This window comes from Rhincodon typus, chromosome 3 (genome assembly GCF_021869965.1).
Source record: "Rhincodon typus isolate 14 chromosome 3, sRhiTyp1.1, whole genome shotgun sequence".
In the NCBI taxonomy this organism is placed as follows: Eukaryota; Metazoa; Chordata; class Chondrichthyes; order Orectolobiformes; family Rhincodontidae; genus Rhincodon; species Rhincodon typus.
In genome coordinates, this window is record NC_063334.1 from 105801719 (window position 1) to 105822141 (window position 20423).

The 20423-nt window shown below is 40.4% G+C and overlaps 1 protein-coding gene across 2 annotated transcripts; it reads right to left on the bottom strand.

The window, feature by feature from the left end:
- Positions 1-7669: 7669 nt before the first annotated feature.
- primpol (primase and polymerase (DNA-directed)) lies at positions 7670-19430 on the bottom strand. 2 transcript variants are annotated; one of them, XM_048620469.1, is made up of 8 exons: positions 19206-19430; positions 18373-18535; positions 17396-17493; positions 13197-13277; positions 12631-12739; positions 11823-11905; positions 11673-11719; positions 7670-8342 (listed from the first exon to the last, which is right to left on the bottom strand). In XM_048620469.1, the coding sequence occupies exons 1-8, from the start codon at positions 19312-19314 to the stop codon at positions 8016-8018; spliced, it is 1017 nt and encodes a 338-aa protein (XP_048476426.1). In that variant the 5' UTR covers positions 19315-19430; the 3' UTR covers positions 7670-8015. The 2 variants fall into 2 exon arrangements, with proteins under 2 accessions (XP_048476426.1, XP_048476435.1); XM_048620478.1 differs by lacking the exon at positions 7670-8342 and adding an exon at positions 9911-10594 and having other exon boundaries at positions 13194-13277.
- Between the last annotated feature and the right edge of the window lie 993 nt (positions 19431-20423).

Here is a 20423-nt window from a genome sequence, read left to right on the forward strand (position 1 = left end):
GGATGCTGTAAATCAGGAACAAAAACAGCTGTTGCTGGAAAAGCTCAGCAGGTCAGGCAGCATCTGTGAAGAAAAATCAGAGTTAACGTTTTCAGGTCTGGTGACCCTTCCTCGGAACAGGGACCCGAAATGTTAACTGAATTTTTTCTTCACAGATGCTGCCAGACCTGTTGAGCTTTTCCAGCAATATCTGTTTTTGTTCATGCATTTAGAAGTGGTTCTTTTACAACTAACTGATGTCCCAAAGCATTTGCAGCCAGTGAAATGCTTTTGAAGTGCATTCATTGTTGTAAAATAGGAAATTGGGAGCCAGTTTCTTAAGATTAATTTCAGGATGAGAAATTGTGTAGATGGAGTGAAAGTTTTAAGAATAAAGATTTAAGCTTGATGTGAGGATGAGTTGAGCGTTATAGTTCAGAGTCCGAGTTGCTGTGAACATTTACAAGCATATTGTAGGCTGGAGCTATGGAGAGGGATGGTAGAGGCGTCAATATTCTTTCAATCAAGTGGCTCACCAGAAATCTCACTCTTATGTTCATACACTAAAGACAGGTGCTGAGTACAGTACTAGGCCATTCAGTCTGTTGAGCCTGCTTCACCATTCCACATGCTGACTGCTCTCTGGGTTAAGAAATTTCTCCTTATCTCAGTCTTGAAAGATTTACCCCTCATACTTAAACAATGACCCCTCGTCCTGGATTCCCCCACCATCAGGAACATGCTTCCTGCATCTGACCTGACTGGTCCTGTTTCAGTGTTGTAGGTTTTTACGAGATCGCCCACCTCAATCTTCTAAACAAGTGAATACAATCCTAACCGAGTCCAATCTCTCCTCATTTGCAAGTCCTGCCATCCCAGGTATCAATTTGATAAAATTTCGCTGCACTCCTTCTATAGCAAGAACATCTTCCTCAGATAAGGAGACCAAAACTGCACACACTATTCCAGGTGTGGCCTCACCAATGCGCTGTATTATTGCAGCAAGACACTAGTGTTTCTCTACTCGAATCCTCTCTGAAGGCTAACATACAGTCTGCCTTTATTGCCTGCTACACCTGCACATTCATTTTCAGGGACTGGTGCGCCCAGGTCTCATTGAACATTCCCCTTTTTCATTTATCAGTTGTTCAAGTAATAATCTGCATTCCTATTTTTCGCTACCAAAGTGGATAACCTTACATTTATCCACATTATACTGCATCTGCCATACATTTGCCCAGTCACTCAGCCTGTCCTAATGACACTGCAACATCTCTACATCCTCACAGCTCACTCTTTCACAAGTAGAGTCATACAGCATGGAAACAAACCCTTCGGTTAAACTCATTCATGCCAACCAAGTTTCCTGTATTAAACTAGTCCCACTTGCTTTATTTTCACCCATATCCCTCTAAATCTTTCCAATCCATGTACCTAGCCAAATGATTTTGTGACAGTTCTGTTAGCTTAGCTACCAAGGAAACCATCTGATGCTGCCTGGCCTGCTGTGTTCATCCAGCACCAGACCTTGTTATTCTCAGACTCCGGCATCGGCAGTTCCTACTATCTCCAAACCAAAGGATGCCATATCTTTCTGCATTAGGTATTTTGTTTTTTCATACTTTGTTTACAAAACTCACAGGTGGATAAACAGACAACTCCTTTAATCTGTTATTGGTTATAGTTATAAGGACAGAGTAATAGAGACATATAGCATGGAAACAGACACTTCAGTCCAACTCGTCTATGCCAACCAAGTTTCCCAAACTAACCTAGTCCCACTTGTCTGCATTTGGCCCATATCCCCCTAAACATTTCCTATTCATGTACCCATCCAAACGTATTTTAATTGTTATAACTGTACTGCGTCTAACACTTCCTCGGTCAGTTCATTCCACATATGAACCACCCTCTGTGCAAAAAGTTGCCCTTCGGGTCCCTTTTAAATCTTGCTCCTCTCCCCATGAAAATATGCCCCCTAGTTTTAAACTTTCCCATTCTAGGAGAAAGGCCTTTGCTATTTACCTTATCTATGCCTCTCATGATTTTATAAACCTCTATAAGGTGACCCCTCAACCTCCTATGCTCGAGTGAAAAAAGTCCCAGCATATCCAGCCTCTCCTTATAACTCAAACCTTCCATTCCCAGCAACATCCTGGTAAATCTTTTCTGAACCCTCTCCATTTTAATAATTTCCTTCCTACAGTAGGGATACCAGAGCTGTAAGCAGTACTTCAAACTTGGTCTCATCAACATCCTGTGCAACTGTAACATGACATCCCAACTCCTAATCTGAATGGTCTGAGCAATAAAGGCAAGCATGCTAAACACCTTAACCACCCTGTTTACCTGAACCCTTCGGTCTCTCTGTTAAGCAACACTACCCAGGGCCCTACCATAAACTGTATAAAGTCCTAGCTTTGCTTGTTTTACCAAAATGCAATACGGTGCATTTATCTAAATTAAACTCCATCCATCACTCCTGAGCCCATTGGCCCCCAACTGATTAAGATCCTTTTGTAATCTTAGATAACATTCTTCACTGTTGACTATTCCACCAATTTTGGTGTCATCTGCAAACTTACTAATCATGGAAACAAAACAGAAATTGCTGGAAAAGCTCAGCAGGTCTGGCAGCATCTGTGAAGGGAAAAAACAGAGTTAACGTTTCGGGTCACTGAACCCATGTAGACTAATTTAATAAAGTTAGATTACTATGCAGAACCTTGTCAAAGGCTTTACTAAAGCCCATATAGACAACGTCTGCCACTCCGCCCTCGTCAATCTTTTTGGTTATGTCCTCAAAAAACTCAGTCAAGTTTGTGAGACATGATTTCTTGTGCACAAAGCCACGCTGGCTATCCCTAATCAGTCTCTGCCTCTCCAAATGCAAGTAAATCCTATCTCTCAATCTCCTCCAACAACACCACTGTTGTCAAATTCACAGTTCTGTAGTTCCAGACCTCTCCTTACAGCCTTCCTTAAATAAAGGCACAACATTAGTCACCCTCCAGTCCTCCGGCACCTCACCCATGGCTGTTAGTGATACAAATATCTCTGCTAGGGGCCCCGCAATTTCTTCCCTAACTTCCCACAATGTCCCAGAGATTTATCTATCTCCAGCACTTTCTGTTCTGTAATGTGGACCGTTTAAGACATCAGAGAGTCATAGAGATGTGCAGTGTGGAAAGAGACCCTTTGCTCCAACTCATCCATGTGGACCAGATATCCTAAATAAATCCAGTCCCCTTTGTCAGCATTTGGCCCATATCCCTGTAAACCCTTTATTAATATACTCATCCAGATGCCTTTCAAATGTTGTAAGTGTACCAGCCTCCACTTCTCTGGCATCTCATTCCATACACGTACCATCCTCTGCGTCAAAATGGTGCCCCTTTTAAATCTTTCCCCTCTCGCCTTAAACCTGTGCACTCTGGTTTTGGACTCTCCCAGCCCAGGTAAAAGACCTTGTCTATTTACCTTATCCATGCTCCTCATGATTTGATAAACCTCAATAAGGTCACCCCTCAGCCTCAGACACTCAAGGGAAAATAGCCCCAGTCTATTCAGCCTCTCCCTATAGTTCAAACCCTCCAACCCAGGCAACATTCTTGTAAATCTTTTCTGAATTCTTGCAAGTTTCACAACATCCTTCCTATAGCAGGAAGACCAGAATTGCACACAGTATTCTAATTCTGGCCTAACCAATGTCCTGTACAGCTGTAACATGACCTCCCAACTCCTATACTCAATGCACTGACCAATAAAGGCAAGCAGGAATTATGAACCTGCATTCCAAGGTCTGTTTGTTCAGCAACACTGCCCAAGATCTTCTCATTAAGTGCATAAGTTCTGACCTGATTTGCCTTTCCAAAATGCAGCATCTCATATTTATCTAAGTTAAACTCCATCGGCCACTCCTTGGCCCATTTGATCAAGATCTGATCAATATTTATTTCCCCGTGTTCCCTAGCTTCCATTTCTTTCTCCACTGTAAAAACTGATGTGAAATATAGAACATAGGGCCTGTACTGTGCTGTATAGTTCTTCGGCCCACAATGTTGTGCCAAACTTTTACCGTAAACCTAAGGTCTATCTAACCTCCACCCCTACCTTATACTATCATCCATATGCCTATCTATTGGCCGCTTAAATGCCCCTAATGAAGCCGATGCCCCTACCACTCTGTGTAAAAACCTACCTCTGACGTCTTCCCCATATCTACCTCCACTAACTTTAAAACTATGCCCCCTTGTAATAGCTACCTCCACCCTAGGAAAAAGTCTCTGGCTGTCCACTCTATCTATACCTCTGATCATTTTGTACACCTCTATCAAATCACCTCTCATCCTTCGTCGTTCTAAAGAGAAAAGCCCTAGCGCGCTCAACCTTTCCTCATAAGACCTTCCCTCCAATGAGGCGACCAGAACTGGACACAATACCCCAGATGTGACCGAACCAGGATTTTGTATAGCTGGAGCATAACTTCACAGCTCTTGAACTCAATCCCTCTATTAATGAAAGCTAACACACATACGCTTTCTTAACAACTCTATCCACCTGGGTGGCAGCTTTCACGGAACTGTGAACATGAACCCCAAGATCCCTCTGCTCCTCCGCACTGCAATGAATCTTGCCGTTAACCCTATATTCTACTTTCAAATTTGTCCTTCCAAAATGAATCATGTCACATTTTTCAGAGGTAAACTCCATCTGCCACTTCTCAGCCCAAATCTGCATCCTAACAATGTCCTCCACACTATCCACAACTCGACCCACCTTTGTATCGTCTGCAAACTTACTAATCCACCCTTCCACTCCTACATCCAAATTGTTTACAAAAATCACAAATAGAAGAGGACCCAGAACAGATCCTTGTGATACACCACTCGTAACTGAGCACCATGTTAAATATTTTCCGTCCACTACCAGCCTAAATCTTCTAAGGGTCAGCCAATTCTGAATCCAATCTGCCACATTTTCCCCCTATCCCATACCTCCTTACCTTCTGCATGAGCCTACCATGGGGAACCTTATCAAACGCCTTACTTAAATCCATGTATACCACATCCACTGCGTTACCTTCATCCACGTGTTTGGTCACCTCTTCAAAGAATTCAATAAGGTCTTTGAGGCATCTACCCCTCACAAATCCATGCTGACTATCACAAATCAAACTGTGCCTATCCAAGTGATCATAAATCCTATCTGTCAGAGCCCTTTCCAATAATTTGCCCACCACTGAAGTAAGACGAACTGGCCTATAATTTTTGGGGTTATCCCTATTCCCTTTTTTTTGAACAAGGGAATGACGTTTGCCACTCTCCAATCTTCCAGCACTATACCCGTGGACAGTGAGGACGAAAAGATCATCGCCAAAGGCCCTGCGATCTCTTCCCTCGCTTCCCATAGAATCCTTGGATAAATCCCATCAGGCCCGGGGGACTTATCTATCTTCAAGTTCCTCAAAATTCCTAACTAACATCCACCTGCTCTAGCCTACCAGCCTGTTTCACACTGTCCTCCCCTACAACTAGGTCCCTCTCAGTTGTGAATACTGAAGAAAAGTATTCATTGAGGACCTCTCCTATCTCTTTAGGCTCTGTGCACAAATTCCCTTTACAATCCTCGATCGGCCCTACCCTTTCTCTGGTCATTCTCTTATTCCTCACGTACATGTAAAAAGCCTTGGGATTTTCCTTGATCCTGTCTGCCAAGGTTTTCTCATGCTCCCTTCTAGCTCTCCTAAACCCTTTCTTCAGCTCCCTCCTGGCTAACTTGTATATGTGTTTAGTATCTCTCCATCTCCTGTGGTTCCACAGTTGACTGCCTTGATCTCCCTCCACCCTACTACTTTAAAGGCTCTTGCATAGTACTAGCAAATCTCCCTGTCAGGATATTGGTGCGCTTTAGTTCATGTGAAACTTGTCTCTTTTGAACAGGTCTTTTCTGCCCCAGAAGGGATCCCAATGATCCAAAAACCGGAGTCTTTGCCCACTGCACTTTCTCCTCAGCCATTGATTTATCTGCCGTATCCATCTATGTCAACTGCAAATTTGAGATATTACATCAAGTTCCCTCATAGAAATCATTAACAGATTAGCATATTGTGACTAGCTGGGGTCCCTGTGGTACTTTAATAGTCACTGCTTGCCGTTCAGAAAAAAACCTGTTTATTTTAACTCTTTATTTCCTGTCTGCTAACCAATTTTTTTATTCCATTTCAGTACACTATCCCACTAACCCTTTATGCTATTGATTAAAAAAGAATCAACCTCTACTGTATATATCCAAAGACTGAGTTTCCAAGTATTTGCAGGTAGATAGGCACTTTTACTGTCTTATGAACATACCTTAAAAACCAAAAGAACTGAGGATGCTGTAAATCAGGAACAAAAACAAAGTTGCTGGAAAAGCTCAACAGGTCTGGCAGCACCTGTGAAGAAAAAAACAGAGTTAACGTTTCGGGTCCGGTGACCCTTCCTCAGAACTGGTGGTGGCTGGGAAAACATCAGTTTATATGCAGAGAAAAGGGGAGGGGGATGGGGTAGGGAGTAAACAATAGGATAGAGCCTAAAGAGAGAGAAGAGCAGTTAGAAAGACAGAGAGTTGATAACGATCAGGCTGGGAGGGTGAATAGTTGTCAATGGGGACTATTAGTGACTAGTGGCAGGCTACGTGGTAACAAGGCCTCGTGTGTAGGGGGCTGGGACACGGGAGAGTTTCGGCCCTAAAATTATTGAACTCTATGTTGAGTCTGGAGGGCTGCAGGGACCCGAGTGGAAAATGAGGTGTTGTTCTTAAACACACCTTCCTTGGCCATCAAGTACTGGGTTCAAACTTGATGCTAAAGTTTCTGTTTCACGCTGAGATGCTACTCAGTGTTACAAAATTTCTGTTCATTCCTGCTGAATGGGCAGTCTGATAAGAATGGAATGTTTTGAGAGACGTAATGGCAAGGACAGGGCAAAAATTCAATCTGACCCCACCTACAGTCATAGCTTCAGTTATGGAAAGAAACTAATGTGGTAATCCACAATGCTTCTAACATGTCTTGCTCACAGTAAAGAGATGGAAATTTCCCACATTTTCTCTACTTGGACAAGCAAAACTTTATAAGATAAGAATAACAGTCATTTGTATAACATTATTTTGGTGCTATTGGTTTCAATTTATTTTCTCGTTTACAGTATACTACTTCCAGCTTTCCTGCTTTGTTGCTAGAGGCACGTGGAATTCTGGGAGCAGAAAAACAGCTGCAGATAATAAATGCAAAATTACAGCAATCACTGGAGAAGAAGCAAAACAGTTCAAAAAGAATGCAGCCTGGGGGTCCAGTAAATTGCTCATCTTCCATAAAGCAGTGTTAATTGACCAATTACAGGCACATGTTCTTGAGGCTCCTGAATTGACTGTTTGCAGTAGACAAATGGAAAAGCAGGTGGAGAGTATATGCCAGCAAAGAAGCCTCTTTAATTTGCCAGTCATTTTAAATTACGGTGGAAGATGTGATTACAAGTTTGGTAGAGGTATGTATTCCTACCTGCTACTGATGTAGAAACCACAAAATTTACTCGTTATTTTCACTAATGTGGTTTGTATAAACAAAACAAACATTGTAGTTTATCTTTAAGGTGTTTATTTTATATTACAAATATGATAAACTTTTCATGTATTATAAATTTGCTTTGAAGTCAAATTTCACTGTAGACAAAAGTAAAAATGTATGCACTTGTCTATCAAAATAAAGGTTCTATATATTTAAATGTATTTATCTTTTTAACAAGATGTTTTACATAGATACTGATTTTTACACTAATGTGCAGATCATAAAATGTCGAGCATTATTTCTTCCTCTGTTAGGCCATGTAAGAAAATAAAAATCCTGAACACTGTAAACAGCAGGACAAAGGAGCTGTAATATTTCCTGAGAACTAAACTCGGGAATTCCTGAAGACAGATTCTGACCAATTTGTATGAAATAGAAAGGGGTTTATCAAAAACTTTTACTGTGTAGCCTAGAATGTTTGCAGCATCTATTTTGTACCTATGCCTGCAGATGCCTCGAGTTCATTCACAGCTGCCAGTAAGTCATTGTCAGACAGTACTTCAGGCTCATTACTCAACTCTGAGTGTATATCAGGATCAATATTAAGTTCAGAGTCTTTAACAGCTTCTAATAACATTGCATTGTCATCAACATCATCGATAAATGCTGTATCCAGATTTTCCACAAGGGCAGAATATTGTGTCCCAGATTCCCACATTTCACCAAGATGCCAGTAAGTCCCTGTTGGATGTACACTACTTTGAAGCAAGTCAATGTTCCCATCTTCATCCATGGTAAAAACAAACTCGTTATCCTGAAAGAAAGATTCCATTTCAGTTTCAAACAAATTTGCTGTTGGTTAGTAATAGCTCATTTTCAGAAGATATTGAAGGAAATATGGATAAGTTGATATCCCTGCAACTATTAACAAACGTTGCTTGAGAACACATTTCAGCTGGTTCCATGTTATATAAAATTTTCAGTGAAAATATGTTGGTATGAGCTTAACATTACTTTAAAAGATATAAAACAGCAGAGAACAGCACAAATGGGTGCTGGTCAACATACACATATGGAGTGAATCAAGTGGGTGGGACACCAGCATCTGTGATGCTGCATCCACTTGTGGCTTAATCTTTTGGAACTGTTAACATGATGCTTTTATTAACTGCTCTCACCACCTGTCGTGCTACCGTCAACGATGTGTCCACACATACACCTAGGCCCTTCTGCTCCTACTTCTCCTTTTAGAATTCTACCTGTTATTTTATATTGCCTTTCAATGTTCTTCCAACCAAAGTGCATCACCTCACACTTGTCTGCATTGAATCTCGTCTGCCACCTATCCAGCCACATCACCAACTTGTCAATGTCCTCTGTTCAGTTCACAAATCTTCCAAGTTTAGTGTCATCTGCAACTTTTGAAATTGTCTCCTATTTAACAAGATCCAGATAATTAATATATATCAGGAAAAGCAAGAGTCCTAATACCCACCCTGGAGAACTGTACTACATTGCTTCCTGCAGACTGAAAAATACCCATTGACCATGTTTGACTCCCACTATCTGTCTGTGGTAGAGTGCACGAATGTTCAAGGCGACCAAAGTGTGCTGATCAAGAATGCAGATTTGCTTTATGTGGTGTTAGTAAGTTTGTGGATGATGCAATTTTAAGGTGAGAGGTGAAAGATTTAAAAGGAATCTGAGGAGCATCTTTTTAACACCAGGTGGTTCAGATATGGAATGAACTGTCAGTAAGTTGTAGAAATAGAGAGTTACAACATTTAAGAGACATTTGGACAGGTACATGAGGATAGGTTTAGAGGGATATGGGCAAAATGTAGGCAAATGGCAAATTAGGAAACTTCGTTGGCATAGACGAGTTGAAGGGTCTGTTTCCATGCTGTATGACTCTACGACTATTGGAGAGACCAGACTGATTGATTGTTTGATTTATTGTGTTCCGAAATACAGTGAATAGCTTTGTTTACAAGCGGTACGTACAGATCAAAATGACTCTGAAGTATACAGGTTACATTATATGAGGCGAGAGTCCATTCAACAGTCATAATGGCTGGAAACAAGCTATTCCTGAACTTGCTCTTGCATGTGTTCAGGCTTCCGTATCTTCTTGACAGAAGAGGTTGTAGGAAGTGATTACCACGGTGCGGATGAGTCTTTGATGATGTTGGCTGCCTTTCTGTGGCAGCAAGCTGTGTGAATAGAGTCCACGAATGGATGGTTAGCTTCTGTGACAGTCTGGGCTGTGCACACAACCTTCTGTAGTTTCCTACGGTCCTGAGCAGAGCAGTTGCCATTACAGGTGGTTATGCACCCAGACAGTATGCATTCAATGGTGCATCTGTAGAAGTTGGTGAGGGACCATATGAACATATCAAATTTCCTGAGCCGCCTGAGGAAGAAGAGGTGTTCTTGTGCTTCTTGACTGTCGCATTTACATGGGAAGTCCAGAACAGGTCGTCTGTTATCGTCACTCCGATGAAGTGCATCAAGTTCACTCTCTCAACCTCAGTTCTGTTGATGTAGATTGGGCCGTGTTCTCCTTTATTTCTGATGATCGGTTCTTTAGTTTTGCTGACGTTGAGAGACAGATTGTTTTCATTGCACCACGTCACCAAGCCCTCTATCTCCCTTCTGTATTTTGACTCATTGTTAGATATCCATCCCACTACGGTGGTGTCATCAGCGAACTTGTAAATGGTGTTTATTCAGAATTTGGTGACACAGTCATAGGTGTACAGGGAGTACAATATGGTGCTGAGGATGCATCCTTGGGGGGAGTCTCCAGGGTTGAGTGTTGTTATGGAGGAGGTACTATCCTCACTGATTGCAGCTGATGGTTCAGAAAGTTGAGGATGCAGTTCAGAGGGCAGAACTGTAGTCAATGAGCAGGAGGCTGATGTAGGTGTCTGCGTTGTCCAGATGTTCCAGGGATGAGTGCAGGGCTAGGGATATGGCATCCTCTGTATACTTGTTATGCTGCATGCTCCACAGCTTCTGACCCACTCTTGTAGCCTTTTTTGGATGGCTGACCTGATTTAGTTTCTAATAAATGCCAGTTGATTCAGTGACAGTAATATCATTAAATTTCATATTGTTGAATAGGTAATCAGTTTTGTAGCTACACTGGAACAAAAACAAAGTTTCTGGTAAAGCTCAGCAGGTCTGGCAGCATGGTGTTGGCCATCCGTTCTGAGGAAGGGTCACCAGACCCCAAACATTAACTGATTTGTTCTTCACAGGTGCTGCCAGACCTGCTGAGCTTTTCCAGAAACTTTGTTTTTGTTCCTGATTTACAGCATCTGCAGTTCTTTCAGTTTTTACTTTTGCAACTACACTGGAACAAGTTGGCTAAGGATAAGGATAGAAGCCTTTAGCACTATTGCTGAATTATTGTTTGGGCTCTTAGCCTTTGCAGCATCTAACGCTTTAGGTTATTTCTTTATCAGATGGAGTGCATCAAACTGGCTGAAGACCGGTGTTTAATGCTGGGAACCTGAGGAAAAGGTTGAGATTGATCATTCACTTCGGGCTGAAGATAGCTACAATTGCTTCACTATTGTCTTTTGCATAGATGTGTTGAGCTTCCCCATCATTGAGAATGGGAACCATTATAAAATTAGCTTACAATTTCAGATTTTTTTTAAACTGTCTGATTTAACAAATTTTTCTTGAGTTTCCAAATTACTAGTGTAGTGACTACACCATTACCTATCTCTAGGGGAGCACTGTTTAAATTGTATTAAGAGAAGGCTACTTTGTAGACTGTTATTTGAATCTTACTGATCCATGTTTTAAGTAGAGAATGTTCACTAATCTAACTCGTCCACCTCAATGTTTGGAAAAATGAGTCCGCTTGTACTTAAGTGCACTTCAACATATTCTAAAAATAGTAACAGGAAAACTGGTCCACCTTATATATTTAAATATTATACTTAGCATTTTAGTAGGGATAGAAGTGATTAGATCTTCAATACAATGTAATAAGATGCTTCATTTGCTAAATTGCAGCTTGACAGGCTTATTCCACTGGAAACAGTGATTATTACAAGCTCAATTGATTTATTGTCAGCTTCAATAACACTATTTTGATACTGATCTAAGCATTTGTTTCATTACATACCATATCAATGAGGAAATCCATACAGCATTCCTGGGGTAATGGGTGACCTTGAATTTAAAAGGAATTTAGCATACGTTAGTCTACAGAAGGCTACTACTGCATTATCTAGTGAAACTTAAAATATTCAACATAATAAAATTTAGTTCTTACTTTCAGATCTGAATTTCTGAGCTCGGCAAACAGGATCGTAACATTTCTGGTACCAGATTCCTTTCTTCAAGTCAACCACAATCCTACAAAATAAGAAAATACAACAGAATATGATTTCCTACACTGTATCCCTTAAGTCGAAAAAATTTTGCTGCCAGCCATTAATAAGTTGCAGAACTCAACCATGTACTATATTTTTCTGCAAGAAATAAGAACCATTTTTAAAAAAAAAAAAAAATTTTTAATCAACAAATTTTACACAAGTATTAGCAGTGAATGCTGAGGTCTTTTTGTTGAGAGAAAGTTAATTGCAACACAGGAGGTGAAATCAGACTCACCAGGAGTATATTTTATGACAAGTGGTTTGTAGAGCGTTTTGTGCTGTTGGAGAATACGGTCTTTTCAAATCTTTTCATCTTAGTAATGTACTGACGGTATGCTTTCACTTTAAGTAGCTGTATCACCTTTCAAAATATTTTAGAAAGTAGTACAATTATCTGTACTATTTCTAAGTATTTAAGCACGTGAGAGTTAGTGTTTCAGGTCAACATCACTTCATCAGTTCTGGAGGTCACTGACTCTTTCTATCCAGATGCTGCATGTCCTGCTGAGTGTTTCCAGCATTTTTTGTTTTCATTTCAGATTTCCAGCAGTGGTAGTATTTTGTCTGTCTAATGTGGAACCTTCCAAGTTTATATGGATCAAGTACTTAATGCATTGAGACTGACTTGTTGCATTTTGAAGGTGCACCAATGATTGCAGAGAAGGCTGCTTAGATCACTTAACAATTGTTGTGAACTGTACTTACATAATATTGTTGCTTTTATGAGCTCTTCCAATGTTGTCACACCAGTGGTTTTTGCTGATGTCATATACAATCAGTTCTTCAGAAGAGAAGTAATTCCATCGACGCAAGGCTAAGGAAATAAATTATATTAAAGCTATTAAAATCAGTGTAATGTGAAACTAACATAGAACATAGAACAGTATAGCACAGCACAGGCCCTTCGGCTCATGATGTTGTGCCGAACTTTTACCCTTAGGTCTATCTAATCTCCACTGCTACCTTATACTATCATCCATATGCCTATCTAATAGCCACTTAAATGTCCCTAATGAGGCCGACTCCACTACCCTCTTCGGCAATGCATTCCACGCCCCTACCACTCTCTGAGTAAAGAGCCTACCTCTGACGTCTCCTCTATATCTACCTCCACTCACTGTAAAACTATGTCCCTTCGTCATAGCTACCTCCACCCTAGGAAAAAGTCTCTGGCTGTCCACTATCTATACCTCTGATCATTTTGTACACCTCAAACATCTCTGCTTTACTAATGAATGGGATTAATGGTTGAAGGTATTGAAACTTACCACCTTGTATTCCTCCTTTGTTTACTTGGTGAGTGATAAAACTGTCAATCTCTGGGTACGGTGAACAATGGTAACCAAACATATCTGTAAAACAGAATTCAGCCTTGATAAATGTGTATAATTATCATTCTTGGTATTTGGATTTTTTACAATAGAGGCAGATGGATTTTGATTTCCGTTCTGAGAAGGATTTTCTTTAAATCATTCGAAACATTGACCAAACGCACCATCTCAGAGTTAACATATGATTCAGTCAGGTGCCCAGCAGGATATCTGTAATGTTATCAATTCCGTCAATTATCAGGAGTAGAGTTCAGGAGAACAGTCACCCTAATAGAAGTGCTTTAGATTGCGAAGTCTTGACACAGAGTTTGTACAGAAGTTTTCAAGTTATCAGAACTGAAAAGAGGTTCAGCCCAACAGAATTGGAAAGTAGGGAAGGCAATGGTGCAGTGTTATTGTTGCAGGACACGGATATCCTCTGCGTCCCAGATTCAAATCCCTCTATGGCAGATTTGAATTAAAGAAAAACCAGGAATTAAGATTTAATAATAACTGGAAACCACTGTTAATTGTCATATAAAGCATTGTTGTAAAATGCTTCTGGTTCATTAGTGTCTGCAATTTTTACTTGGTTTAGCCTACATGTGACTCCAGACCCATAGCAATGTCACTGAGTGTTAACTGTCCAAAGAAATGATAATAGAAAGCCATCTGGTTGCATCAAAACCACTAAATGATCTTAAGGGCACTGGAAACAACAAGGGCAAACTCAGCCGTGATGACCTGCAAAGTTTTCTTTAATATCTGGAGGTTACAGCTAAAATTGAAGAGCACTCTCTCAGACTAGTCTGCAACAGCCTGATGTTATCTGTAAGATATGATTCTGTGAGTATGATTATTTTCCAGACCACCACCATCTCTGGGTATGCCCTGACTCCTATGTAGGACAGGTCCAACAAAGATGTTGCACAGCAGTATACAGTCAGGAAGGGACTACCCTTAGTGTCCTCAACATTGCTTCCAGACTCTAATAAGTCTCATGGCCACAGGTCAAACATGGGCAAGGAAATATCTTCCACCTCCTGCTCCCCACACGACTGATGAATCATTACTCCTCCATGTTGTAAATTATTTGGAGGAAACCTGGAGGGTAGCAAGGACATAGAATATACGTTGGATAGAGACTTCCATCACGAACAGTGGCTCGCCATCACCTGAACTGACTGAGCTGGTTGGTTCCTAAAATATGTAACTGCTAGCCAGGATCAGCAAGTGAAGATAGAACCAACAGGAAGGAAAAATATACTTGACCTCATCCTCCCCAGTCTGTCTGCCACAGATGCAGCTGTCTATGACAGTATCAGTATGGCTGACCACTATTCAGTCATGTGGAGAAGTTCTTTCCTCAGATGGAGGATACCCTCAATGTGGCATGAAAAGTAAAGTTGCCACTGCCATACTGGACCATAGGGCAGAGAGAAGACTTGTGGTGATTTAACCTGAGGGTCAACATGCTTCAGGCAAGGGGTGAGGTTGGGAAAGAGAATGCATCGTGGCAACTTCATCCAGCCAACAAAGCTAAGTGAACTCTTCTCCCCCACCCCCGCACTGAAAGAAAAAAGTATCCAACCTTGGGATAGGTTTCAAACGGACCTAAAGACTAGGTATTCATTAATTGTATTCAACCATAATCTGTAACATCATGGCCCAGTAAATTCATCACTCCATTATTATCAAAAGGCCAGGTGATCAACTCTAGTTCAATGAAAACTGCAGCACAGTGTACCACCTCCAGCACCAAGCGAACCTAGAAGTGTCAACCTGACAAAAGTTACAAAATGGAATTGCCTGCATACCAAACAGTACAAGAAACAAGTGATAAACAGGGCCAATCAATCCTACAATTAATGGATAAGATCTGCAGTTCTGCCACATCCAGCTATGAATAGTGGTGGGCAGTTAAACAATTCATTAGAAAAGGAGGCTGCACAAATACCCCCATTCTGAATGCTCCGGCTGCCCAGAACATCATTGCAAAAAGAGAAGGCAATTTATTTTCAGCCAGAAGCGCCAAGTAGATGATCAATTTTGGCTTTACTGGCTGGGCCAGCACCTGTTGCCAATCTCTAATTACCATGATCTGATTAGCTTGCTAGGGCAATTTCAAAGGGCAATTAAGAATCAACACCACATTGCTGTGGGTCCCAGGTCACAGGTAGGCAAAACCAGGCAAGGACAACAGATTTTGTTGTTTCATTAAAGTCTTTCATGGAATGAGTGTTTACACAAACAGAAATCGCTCTTAGTTGCTCAGACTTGCAATATTAATTTAGCTTTCTTCCCACAGATGCTGTCAGACCTGTGGAGTTTTGCCAGCAATTTGTTTTTGTTTCAGATCTCTAGCATCTGCTGTTCTTTGTTTATATTAATGAATTTTTACGACAGTTTGACAGTTACATGTTTGTCATTAGGTGAGCTTTTAATTCCACACTGAATTCAAATTTCACCATCTACCATTGTGGGATTCAATCCAATGTCCCCAGAGTATTAGCCTGGGATTTTGGATTACCAGACCAATGACATTATCATTAAGTCACTGCCTCCCTGGATGCCAGTTTTCAGCTAATTCATGAAATACCCTCCGCCTGATATTAAGAAATGGCTGGAGGGATCGGATGCTGTGAAGGCTATAGAAACATACAATATTCTAGCAATAGTACCAAACACACATGTTCTAATACTTGCTGTGTCCCCAGCAAAGCTATTCAAGTACAGCTACAACATTGGCATCTACCTGACAATGTGGAATTGTACAGGTATATCCTGTATATAAAATGTATGACAAATCTACCTCATCCAAATACAGCCCATCAGTTTACTCTCCATCATCCATAAGATGTACTATCAAACAGTACTATCAAACCGTATTTGCTGAGCAATAAGCCGTTCACTAATACTCTGTTTGGGTTCCACCAAGGCCACTCAGCTTGATGTCATTACAGCCTTGATTCAAACGTGGACAAGAGAAGTGAATTCCAGAGTGAGGTTAGAATGATAACCCTTGACATCAAGGCCGCATTTGACCAAGTGTGGCATCAACAGTGAAGAAGGTTATCTAAGATTATAAAGGGATCTTGATCAATTGGACCAATGGGCTAAGGATCGGTAAAACAAACAAAGCTAGGACTTATACAGTTAATGGTAGCGTCCTGGGTAGTGTTGCCAAACAGAGAGACCTAGGGGTTCATGTACATAATTCTTTGAAAGTTGCATCACAGGTAGACAGAGATACCAATGTGGAGCTGGAGGAACACAGCAGGCCAGGCAGCATCAGAGAGCAGGAAAGTTGAAGAAGGGTCCTGATCCGAAATGTCAACATTCCTGCTCCTCTGATGCTGCCTGGCCTGCTGTGTTCTTCCAGCTCCACACTGTGTTATCTCTGACTCCAGCATCTGCAGTTCTTGCTATCTCGCAGGTAGACATGGTGGCTAAGAAAGCATTCAGCACGCTAGCCTTCAGTGCTCAGACCACCGAGTGTAGGATTTGGGACATCATGTTGCAGCTGTACAGGACATTGGTGAGGCCACGTTTGGAGTGCTGTTTATAGTTCTGGTTTTCCTGATATAGAAAGGATATTATTAAATTGGAGAGGGTTCAGAAAAGATTTAGCAGGATGTTGCTGGGACTGGAGGGTTTGAGGTATAAGTAGAGGCTGGATAGGCTGGGACTTTTGTCACTAGAATGTAGGAGGTTGAGGGGTCACCTTATAGAAGTTTATAAAATCACAAGGGACATCGATAAGGTGAATAGCAAAGGTCTTTTTCCTAGGGTGGGGGAGTTCAAAACTAGGGGACATATTTTCAAGGTGAAAGGGGAATGATTTAAAAGGTACCTGAGGGGTAACTTTTCACACAGAGGGTGGATTTTATGTAGAGTGAACTGCCAGAGGAAGTAGTAGATACAAGTACAGTTACAACATTTAAAACATTTGCATTTGTACGAGTAGGAAAGGTTTAGAGGGATATGGGTCAAATGCAGACAAGTGGGACTAGTTTAGTTTGGGAAACATGGTTGGCATGGACTGAAGGGTCTGATTCCATGCTGTATGACTCTATGACTCTATCTCTGTCTTTACAACTATAACCAAAACAGCTTTAAAAGTAACCAGTTTATACATCTAATTTTTGTAAACAAAATACCTGATGCAGAAAGATGTGGGTTATCTTGAACGTGCCAAGCTTTGGTTTCCTTCGTATCTGAGCTATCACAAGTCAGAACTGTCATGCTGTCACAAAATCTGAAATTTTTATAGTAATTTCATTGTAGAAGTTTGCAAATGATATTTACTTCTAATTGTATTAACATATAACATTCTTTCTGACAATTACCATCAACATGCATCGAATTTCTACAAGTCAATTTAAAATATTCAACTTTATTGGCTTGTCTGGATCACATGAAAATCTAGGTTATTAAATGCTATTTGTTGTACTCTTTGAACATTGTTTTCTATTTATTATTGCAATTCATTATAGAAAGTAAGGTGCAATGAAAACAGTAAATTTATACAATCAGGAATATGGCTTGTTCAAACATAACAGCCCATCGTTTGAGTGAAAAGATTGATAAAACCAAAGTTTCTTGATTGATCTGAACAAAACTATATTCTTAAATTTGAGAAAACAATCTACTTTGTTAAGAAAGTAGAAAAGGAAGTCTAAAGATGGATTTTTATTAGTTTACATTACTTTTATTGAAATTTCACATATTTCTAAAGCTATTCTTCTGAAAATAGCAAATTTTCATTTATGTAGGATTTCATCGCATCTCCCTGAACCTCATATACAACAGTTAGTTTCAAGCGATGTTTAAGAAAGTTGAACAGCCCATGTAGAAATGTGACACCCACACAGCATTATGTTAAATGATCCGTTAATAGTGGTTGAGTGAAAAAGATTTGAGGGGACCCTGGGAGAACTTCAGTTCTTATCAAGATCTTAACATCTAACTGAACAGTAAAACAATGACAACAATGAAGTATTAGACTAAAATTTCAAATCATTTTATGTGGTCCAATTTTGAATTTACACAAGACAGAATGATAGCTCTGCATATTGCAAGAGAGATTTTTTTCCCCTGCTTCTCAAAAGATTACTGAAAATTATGGATGCTCTACCTGACATTGCTGACCAAAGAGCTGAGAAAAAATTGCTCCTCCCTAGAAACATTCTTTTCAGGCTCTGGAACAAACTGATTGTCTTCAGCAACTTCAAAAGAAGTATTCTTTCCCAGTTTGGATGATTTATATAATCGGAAGTTTCTGTTCTTTGTGTACACACCTTTTTAAAAGAAGATAAAGTCAATGCAAAGCAACTAATGGAAGGAACTATGAGGTAGAATTTGAATTTGGGCAAATAGTTCCTTGCATTACATAAAGTGCAACTGTGATTAACAGTCAGAGAAAAGTAAACTAGTAATATATCTGACTTTCTCAAAACTACTTTGTCAGCATTTTCTACTTGTATCTCAGATTCCCAATAGCTGCAGAACTGAAGAAGGGTCATATTAGACTCAAATGTCAACTCTGTTTTTCTCTCTCCACAGATGTTGTCAGAACTACTAGGTTTCTCCAACATTTTGTGTTTGACTCAGGAAAACTAGGCTGTTACTAACCTAGTGTAACTCTTAAGTATCTATTAAAGTGACTCCAACTTACCATCAATCTGATTGTGACACCTCATAAAATCTGCCCCATTGTTTTTTTTAAAAACCTAAACATTAAAATTAAAGTTAAGAAACATAAAACCACTTGTTTTTTATAGTAGCTTATGGCACAATTAGAATGTATTCTCCCATTGTCTCTTGGTGCTGCACACTGGCCACATCCTGCATAGCACTGGCTAACTGAGTTCAGCTAACTAATTGAATTATTCCTTGACATGTCCAAGAGGGATCAGTTATTTCTTGATTATTTACTGCATATATGGATTGAAATTAAAATGCATTTACCTAAATCCACAAAGAGTTGGTCCCTTCCACATATATCCTTGACAATTAGAAATGACAAATCTGGGTCCATATTGCTTTCCTCTGATTTTTCCAACAATGCAGACCTCATCCTTTTTGAGGGGGGGTTTTCAGAACCATTGACACTAGAATCCTTCCTCCTGTCTTGAGTGACTGGAATAAACGTGTGAGTTGATAGCAAGGCATTGCCACCAGCATCTTGGTCAGTTTTTCCACACCTTTTTTCCAACAGTCTAATTACTGGCTGCAAAATTGTTCTTATAAAATTTCCTTAAATAAAATGCAAATCTCAGTTAATTAGTACAGTTATGGAATCGCAGGTACAATAATTTATTGCATACAATTACTTTAATTTTTTCCTCAAGGCATTCAGAACGTTTTATTTTCAATAGCCAGGTCTCTTCAATGTAGAAACACTAAAAACAAATCTAGTTTGAGGGTGAATTCATCCCCAAAATGCCCAGGTAAATTCAATCAAAAGAGTGACAAATAAGGGAAAAGTTACTTTTATAAGTAGAATTGGCAGAATTTCTGAGCTGTTCCACCAATCACAGACTGGGTATTTCTCGTAATTGCTCTTAGAGGGAGAGAAATAGTGACTGGGGGGCAGTGAATGATAGGAAAGTGAGACAGCTGCCTGTGGGGAAGCCTTTTGATGGGCAGCTGTGGTTGTAAAGTTGTCAATCGAGAGTTCCGTCTGCCAGGTCTGAACAAGGCATGCCTGTGGGGGTAGAAAGTGACGGCAAGAAGGGCTGGGGAAATTAAAAAGGCTGCAAGGGGAGTGGGGAGGAGGGCAGAGGTTGCAACAGGGATGTAGGGATTGGGGAGACAGACTTACAAGACTGGGGAAAAGAGAAAGACTGAAATGGAGAGTGAACAGTTTCAAATCTGCCAACTAAAGAACAGCCAAGTAAACTGGAAATCACTGGTAATGAATTCCTTGCAACTATGGAACCTCTCACTTAATGCTACATATTTTAAAATGCTACTTTATCAGGCCAAATTATATTGTAATAAACATTGTTTCAGAGATAGTAGGAACTGCAGATGCTGGAGAATCTGAGATAACAAAGTGTAGAGCTGGATGAACACAGCAGGCCAAGCAGCATCAGAGGAGCAGGAAGGCTGACGTTTCGGGCCTAGACCTTTCTTGAGAAATGGGGGAGGGGAAGGGGGTTCTGAAATAAATAGGGAGAGAGG

Excerpts from the sequence above, each read along its gene's own strand:
- primpol (XM_048620469.1), bottom strand. The coding sequence starts at position 19,314 with ATGAGGTCTGCATTGTTGGAAAAATCAGAGGAAAGCAATATGGACCCA. Across the intron at positions 18,536-19,205 it reads CCAACTCTTTGTGGATTTAG|GTGTGTACACAAAGAACAGA; the intron begins GTAAATGCATTT and ends TCTTTTAAAAAG. Across the intron at positions 8,343-11,672 it reads TGGATTTCCTCATTGATATG|GATAACGAGTTTGTTTTTAC; the intron begins GTATGTAATGAA and ends TCTTTCTTTCAG.